The 7,997-nt window shown below is 45.2% G+C and overlaps 1 protein-coding gene across 1 annotated transcript; it reads right to left on the bottom strand.

The window, feature by feature from the left end:
* Window positions 1-6,122: 6,122 nt before the first annotated feature.
* Window positions 6,123-7,743, bottom strand: LOC101781884 (B-box zinc finger protein 20). The gene is made up of 3 exons (XM_012845673.2): window positions 7,291-7,743; window positions 6,788-7,186; window positions 6,123-6,688 (listed from the first exon to the last, which is right to left on the bottom strand). The coding sequence occupies exons 1-3, from the start codon at window positions 7,492-7,494 to the stop codon at window positions 6,386-6,388; spliced, it is 906 nt and encodes a 301-aa protein (XP_012701127.1). The 5' UTR covers window positions 7,495-7,743; the 3' UTR covers window positions 6,123-6,385.
* Between the last annotated feature and the right edge of the window lie 254 nt (window positions 7,744-7,997).

Below are 7,997 nucleotides of genomic sequence, written 5' to 3' on the forward strand. Positions count from 1 at the left end.
TTGGGATCAGCACAAGAAGTGTTTTATTGACATCCTCTGGAATCTCAACCCCGTTCAAGAAACCCAACACAGCTTCCGTCACATTTCCTTTAATTAAATCCCAATTTTTGTGGAAAAAAACCTGCATTAAAGCCATCGACTCCAGGAGCTTTGTTTGGTTTCAAATGGAATAAGGCAGCTTCCACCTCTTCACCAGTGAAGGATCTGTCTAGTAGCTCATTCATTTGGTCAGTCACCTTCCTCGAAACATGTTGACACACCAACTCCAGTTCAAGGCTCTCCTGTGCTGCAAAGAGATCCATATAAAATTTACTCGCCATTTGCTCCAACTCCGTTTGTGCAGTCGCCACTAACCCGTCTGCTTGAGAGCTCTTATACGATTAGTACGATCTCGCGCTCAAGTAAAGGAAAATGAGGAGAAAAGAAAAGATAGAAAAATAAAGGAAAAAGTTCAAATTACTTCCCTCGAGTATGACCAAAGTCCAGATAACCCTCTAAACTATGTTTTGGTTCAATTTACTCCCTGAACTATGATATTTGGTTCCACTTACCCCATAATAAAATTTTTCATTTTTGTTTCTCCCTACACAAGTTGAATTTTAATTTGAGATTTTGCAGGATGGTAGTAGACATCATATTCTATATTAAAAAAATATTTTATGATTTTTTCATCATTAATTTTAGATAATTTTTTATCTCAAGGATAAAATTTATTATTAAATATCCTACCCTATTAAAATAATGATAAAAAAATTATGATATATTTTTTTAACATGTCTTATGATGCCTGCTATCATCCTGCAAAGTTTGAATTTAAGACTCCACTTGTGCATGGAGAAATAAAAAAGACAAATTATATTAAGGGGGTGTTTGGATACGAGGTGTTAAACTTTAACAGTGTCACATCGGATGTTCGGATACTAATTAGAAGAACTAAATATGAGCTAATTATAAAACTAATTGCAGAACCCTGTGCTAATTCGCGAGACGAATCTATTAAGCCTAATTAATCCATCATTAGCAAATTGTTACTGTAGCACCGCATTGTCAAATCATGGACTAATTAGGCTTAATAGATTCGTCTCGCGAATTACACTCCATCTATGCAATTAGTTTTATAATTAGCCTATGTTTAATACTCTTAATTAGCATCCAAACATCCGATGTGATGGGTGTTAAACTTTAACACTTGGTTGCCAAACAGGCCCTAAGGGGTAAATTGAACCAAATAACATAGTTTAGGGGTAAATTGAAGCAAGAAATACTTTAGGAGGTTATCCAGACTTTGGTTATACTTGAGGGGAAATTTGAACTTTTTTTCAAAATTGAAAATAAAAAGAGAAGGAAAAAGGAAGGAGGAAGGAAAAATAACTCTACCACAATGGGCCTCGTCCTACCTCCACGAAAGGCGAAAGCAGTGGTAAACAACAAATATGAACATGGTGTTGGCATCCTAGCGCGTTGTTTTACTTGATCCTCTAAAAACGAATTCATATGCATCAAAGGCGTAGCTTCAGTAAAGTGGTCAGTACTTTGCCAGTGTTTCTTTATTATTGGTTCAGACTTCTCGTATCCATACGATTGAGACTACCGTTGGCTTGAGGGTTCATCGCGTTTGATTCACGAAACAGCTCGGGAAAGCAAAAGCGCGTAGCACTCGTACCCAAACTGAATATGCTCTCGAGAGAATTAGATAATGTTTTTTTTTCTAGACGGGACAGCAATTGTATATTTTATAAGGTAAAGATAGGTTAAAATATATATATTACTACAATACAATGTGTGCAACATTTGGTGTGGGGCTTGTATACCAACCAGTGCCAAATTAGAATTCAGATGAGACAACTGATGGAGTTGCTTTGTTGTAATAAGACTATGATGCACCCAACCAATTAGCTTAGCTGCATTAGATGGACATCCCTAGTCATGTCCCTGCCCACCAAGTTCATGCAAGTGGCATCATATTCATATCCCATCAGCAATATCTGAAAAAAAAAAACTTTCGATGAGTTGCTCTGATTGATAACAACGGAAGTGATGGGTGGCTCGTCGCGGTTTCTAGAGCAGAACAAGATACATTCACATGATTGTCCAAGTTGCCACCTTGGGTGTACTGGGGCATCTCATCAAACAGCTGAAGCCTACCCATCAAGTGCCCATATATACAAATTCCTCGGTTTCGTCGTTGGCTTGAGATAGGTTGGGATGGATCTGAATCTTTCAGGTCGTTTTCGCGTTGGCAGATGATGGAGACTGCAGTGCAATAAGCCAGCACATCCCACCACTAGCTGCATCAAACAAACTCGATAAACCGCACACTCTTCATTGATTTGATTGGTTAAAAGCAAGCTAGGGAACTTTATGCCTATTTGGTTAATGGTGGTCAACTAACTTTGTTCTACTCGGAAGCATCATACTTACAATAATATTTCAAAACTACTAGTACTTAGTACTACGAAACATTGCACCGGTTCCAAAGAATTGCGTTCACCCTGTCAAATCCAGTTTATTTTTTTTAAAAAAACATTGGGAGGGCAACGCAAATTTTATCTGATAGTACTACATCGAAAGGAAGCCGACTCTTATTTGAAAAATTGTGTTAATCCACGGCCGGCCAGAGCGGAGGTATCCAACGTAACAGTGTAGGTGAGCCAGGAGGGGAGGCGCCACAGTGTTTTCGTTGACGGAGATGTGTACGCGTGCGCCACATGAAACACTGCACGGCGACGCTGACGCGCCACCCGCCGCGGCAACGGCGGCGGCCGGCGGTGAGCGTGGCCATCAGCAGAAGCTGAAGCTCTGCGTACAAGAATGTGGTTCTTGGACCTATATCAACAACGGAAAGGACAACGATTTTATTTCTACTGTCCATGTTGTCGAATTGGGTTTGAGATTCGAGCTAGAGATCTTTAGCAACCGAGGCAGGGGAGTTGAGTTTCGATTACATCGAGAAGCACCGTGTGTATCTTCTGTTAAATACAGCATAGATTTCAACCACTTTTCCGGACAAATGCTAGTAAACCACCCTCGCTCATCTAGTCTAGAAACGCATTTTTGGCACGAACAACAAACCGATCTGAACGAAAATGAAGTCATCTTTTTTTTCCGGAGGAAGAGGCGGCCATCTGACGCCAAGCAAAAGGAAAGAACAGTTGCTAAAGCTCTTCTTGACAGACGGTGGATTTCCGATATTGTCGGATGGCCAACAGTCAATGCGTTGTTGCAGTACATTCAGTTGTGGCACATAAGTGACACTGTCCTGCTTCAACCGGGGACCGAAGACATTGTTTCATGGAGATGGGAAGCTTCAGGCACATACACGGCAAGATCAGCCTATCAATTTCTGTTTCAAGGAGCTGTCATCTTCCCTGCAGCAGATGCGATTTGGAGAACTTGGGCACCTTTGAAAGTTAAGTTTTTCATGTGGTTAGCCGTCAGAGACAGGTTGTGGACTGCTGAGCGAAGGCGCAGAAGGGGATGCAAGATAGTACTGAGTGCGCTCTATGTGATCAAGGAATTGAGACAGCTGACCACCTCTTTGCGTCATGCTGCTATACCCAGGAGATTTGGTTCGCAGTCAGTAGGATCCTGAACATCCATATCCAAAGTCTTGGAACGATAATAGCTGACTGGTGGATGCAATTGACAGTGGGAATGTCCAAGCATAGGAAGAAAGGATTTGATTCATCGTTCATGTTGATTTCCTGGACTATCTGGAAAGAAAGAAATGATAGAGTATTTGGCAGATCACCAGCCCAGTCAGCTGCACAACTGATCACGTCCATCCTACACCAGGCTCAACTGTGGATTGAAGCCGGCGCCAAACACATGATAACTTTGGGATGGCCGGCAGCAACTGTTGGGACTAGGAGCCAGTAGTCATTTGGCCTAGTCAGTTTTTAAAATCAGTTTGTTGTTGTTGTTGTTTTTCCATATGTAATACAGCTTCTACATCCTAACCGTGTGCGTGTGCCTAGATAGCCCGCGTTGTAAGAACGTTTGTTCTAAATCTTCTTCTTAATGCGAAGATACACAGCTTTCCTACGTATTCTCGAAAAAAAGAAATATCAGGTGGCCTCCGAGTCTCCTCCCGTAGCTTCCTAGCTACCTGAGACACTCCGATCCCAAGCTGGCCAGCGACGACGTTTATTTCCAGCCGGAGCGGCAGCGACGGCCGGATATGCTCCAACCTGCAGCGTCCTCAAACGGCCTCCGATGCGACGGAGCCATGTGATACAGCCGCCTCCCAACCGGAAATATCTCTGCATGAGGTGATAACAAACTTGGCGTCCAGTTAGCTCCTCATCCCTCTCTGCTGATGCTTGTCCTTGCTCTAAACTGCTGCTTGATATTGGCTTGGAGAGCTGCCTGGGCAAGTTTGGCGGTGCCCTGAGATAAGCATGGGTGATAGTTTAGTCATGGTGTTTTGCTTGGGAGGAGCACGTATTTCTAGTAAAGAAATAGCGTGTAGAGCTATGATAGATCGTGGTTTAGATATTTAGCTGGTGCATGCAGTTTCGGGTTTTGTTTGTCTTTGTTGGTTTTTAGTTGTCTTTTTCTGCAGCGCCAGTTGTATTTTCCTTTATTTTTTTCTTCTTCTAATAAAAATTCAGCAAAGCTCTTGCTCTTGTCGTCCGTTAAAAAAAAATATAGTTCAACTGTTCAAGTGTACCATAGACGACCTTTTTTAATTTTAACTATCTTTTGGAGATTTCCAAGGTCTGCAAAATATCTATATTGACATTACCTAACTGTATCATCATGAAAATAACTAAAGTGATCTTTAATCTTTATTCAAATTACCTACATATGCCACTATAATAAATAATCTGAAATAGCCTTCTAAATTTTACCCACCTCTATCAATATAAAAAGATAACAAAGTAATCCCAAAATTTGATCTAAATTACGTGTCCCTATCATTGTGAAAAAGACTAGCCTTAAGATTTTGATGTTCCGGTGCCTCCGTCTTTGCCTGTACAAGCACGGGTGATAGGTGAGTCATGGTCTTTTGTTTGTTTGGGACACACATTTCTAGTAAAGAAATAGTGTGTAGAGCCGTTATAGATTGTGTTCTACTCCCTCCATTCCAAATTATAAGTTATTTCAAGAATCTTGGAGAGTCAAAGCATCTCAAGTTTGACCAAAATTATAGAGAAAATTATAAAGATTTATGACATCAAATAGGTATACTATGAAAACATAATTGATAAAGAATCTAATGACACTTAGTTGACACCATAAATATTATTATATTATCATATAAATTTGGTCAAACTTGAGATGCTTTGACTCTCCAAGATTCTTGGAATGACTTATAATTTGGGATGGAGGGAGTATTTATTTATTGAACTGGTGCGTCTAATTCAAATGTATCAGAGAGGAGCCTTTTAAACTATCCTTGGAGATTTCCAAAGGACATCAAAAGAACTCCTCTGAGACAGTATACTGCTTTAAGATTCATGCGATTCATTTCTCATGTGACTGCATATTGAAGTACACAGCTCATGTCAAAACTTTCATTTTAGCAACCATCAGAGGTTCTCAATCTGACAGTAGTCATATGAAGATATGATCTCAGAACCTACAGACCGAGGCCACCTGCACTGTGGAGTCCCTTTGCAATCTAGTTTTGATCTACCGAGACTAGATGTATCGGTCTCACCTACAGAAGCATTTGAGAATTTTCAGTAAAGGATTTGTGCTCAGTGCTCAGCAAAAACAAGTAAATTGGGGAAAGATCGAAATGAGCAAATGGCACAAAACACAGGTCACCTGACACTATCTTATATACAAAGCCCTTAGTCTCAAACTGCCGCCCTGATTTTTGTTTAACAAGGAAAGAAAAGAATCCTGCAAATAAGCTACCATTTGACTAACAAAAAAGAAGAAGAAAAGAGTCTTGCAAATCAGCTGCCTGAAAAACACACGGCTTGGTTTGTACTAGGATGCAATGCAGCGATCATGTTACTATAAAAATTAGCTCCTACAGCCGTCCATCTCCGGAGGCACACCATACAAGATCATGGACAAGACTAAAGAGCACGATATTTGTTGACGAGGTTTGTATAAAAACCACCTTAATAACATTGGTAATTCCATTAAGAGCTTTTCTCGTCACATGATCAACCCATTGTAACATTACCAAGGAGGTGGCACACATTCATGACAATCACTAGTTTTTACAATACGGTAACAATATCTCTGATAGCCTTAAACTGCACCGAGTTTAACTGTGATTGAGCACTGCTAGTAGTGGTAACTGGTAAGTATGCGATAACAACACAGTAACAGCAAGCTGATCACACACTGGTAACAGTAATAATGAAGTAGACAGGCGATCGAGCTAGCACGCCGGCCGGACTGACGTATCAGCTCAGAAGCATCAGAATGACGTCGCCGGCGGCCGCGCCTTCTTCGCCAGCGGCTGCGGCGAGATCTCCGGCACCGCGAACACGTCGCTGTCGCTGTCGCAGCTCCAGTGCCTCTCCCTCACGCGCCCCTGCTGCTTCGCCGCCGTCGGGACTGCAATGGACGCAGCAGACACCTTCTCGAGGCCCAGCGCGCCGCCGCCGTACCACGCGCCGCCGCCGTACCACGCGCCGCGTTTCCCCGGCCGGCCGGCGACCACGTCGAAGAGATCGGCGTCCAGGGAGGGGACCTGCTCGTGCTCGTCGCACCCGGCGTTCTGGTTCCAAGAACAGAGCCAAGATTGATCTTTTAGCATACGCCATCCCAGCTGTGGATAGAGCACGGCGAAGAGATCAGCTAGCGAGGCTGCACATACCGAGGCGGCGGAGAACGCGGCGTCGTCGAAGAGGAGGTCGTCGACGCGCCAGCCGGGGCAGATGTTTGTGAGATAGTCGGAGATGCTGCTGCTGCTGCTGCCGCCGACGGCGCCGGCGCCGTAGCTGTTGCTGCAATCAAGAGCCGAGCTCTTGGCCGTGCAGGAGTCCTGCGCGCAGATGGCGGCGGCGACGCCGTCGGGCTCGCCGGTGCCGTTCCCGCGGCCGCAGTCGTCAGGAGAGGGCAGCGATTGGTCGACGAGCGCAGCGGAGAGCTTGGCACCGACGAGGAGGAAGCGGCTGTGCTTGGCGGTGAGGTCGTTGGCGCTGTGGATGGGGTCGTCGCAGTCGGCGCACAGGATGGCGCGGTCCTCCACGCAGAACACCAGGCCCCTCCGCTCCTGCAACACGATGGCCACAAACAGATCGACCGTGTCAGCAGCCAGCTCCGATCCTCTCCGGCAGAAGCACCGGTCGGTGGGGTTCAGGGACAGGCGTGTGGCACCTTGCAGACGTCGCAGAGCGGCGCGGCGGCGGCGGCGGGGGAGCTGTCGCCGGAGGGCTGGAGGAGCGGGATGCGGCGGTGCTTGTGGGCGAGCTTGTTGGCGCGGTGGACGCTGCGGTCGCATGCTGAGCAGAGCGCGGCCTCGTCGGCGCAGCAGAGCACGGCGGCCGGCTCGGCGCCGCAGACGTCGCAGTGCACCAGCATGGCTGCGCTGGCTGGCGGAGACCAGGGCTCAGGTCAGGAGGAGATCGAGCTAGGCTGGCGGCACGGGGAGGAGAAGCTGGCTAGCTCTCTGCAGCTACCAGTGCCGTCAGAGGTTGAGAAAAAGGAGGCTGGAGGTCAGAGGCAGAGAGGACATGGCGGGATGGGAGTGGCGAGGTGGCCGCAATAATAAAACAGAGCAGGAAGGTGGTGAGAGATTAAATTATCCGCCATGACAGGGAGAGGCTAGATCTTGTTTGGGAAAGAGATTAGGCCGAGTTCGCCACCTGGTTTGGTTCTTTTGTTTTCTTGCCTCCATTGACGGCTTACTGCATGGCTCGGATCAAAAGCTAGCTAGTGTTTTTTCCTAAAGCGAGCAAGTAATTACCTGTGCTAGAGATTAGACCTAGATTTCTGCCCAAACTTTACTGGACAGCCTGGTTATTTTAACTGTGCTTTTGGACATAAATGAAAAAACAAGCTGCTTGCAGGACACAATTCTAAAT

The sequence above is a fragment of the Setaria italica genome, chromosome IV, assembly GCF_000263155.2.
Source record: "Setaria italica strain Yugu1 chromosome IV, Setaria_italica_v2.0, whole genome shotgun sequence".
Classification (NCBI taxonomy): Eukaryota; Viridiplantae; Streptophyta; class Magnoliopsida; order Poales; family Poaceae; genus Setaria; species Setaria italica.

What these genes read in the sequence shown, in the direction of transcription:
- LOC101781884 (XM_012845673.2), bottom strand. Translation starts at nt 7,494, where the DNA reads ATGCTGGTGCACTGCGACGTCTGCGGCGCCGAGCCGGCCGCCGTGCTC. An exon ending in CGCTCTGCGACGTCTGCAAG is followed by an intron (nt 7,187 to 7,290) that starts GTGCCACACGCC and finishes ATCGTGTTGCAG; the next exon opens with GAGCGGAGGGGCCTGGTGTT. An exon ending in CCGCGTTCTCCGCCGCCTCG is followed by an intron (nt 6,689 to 6,787) that starts GTATGTGCAGCC and finishes TCTTGGAACCAG; the next exon opens with AACGCCGGGTGCGACGAGCA.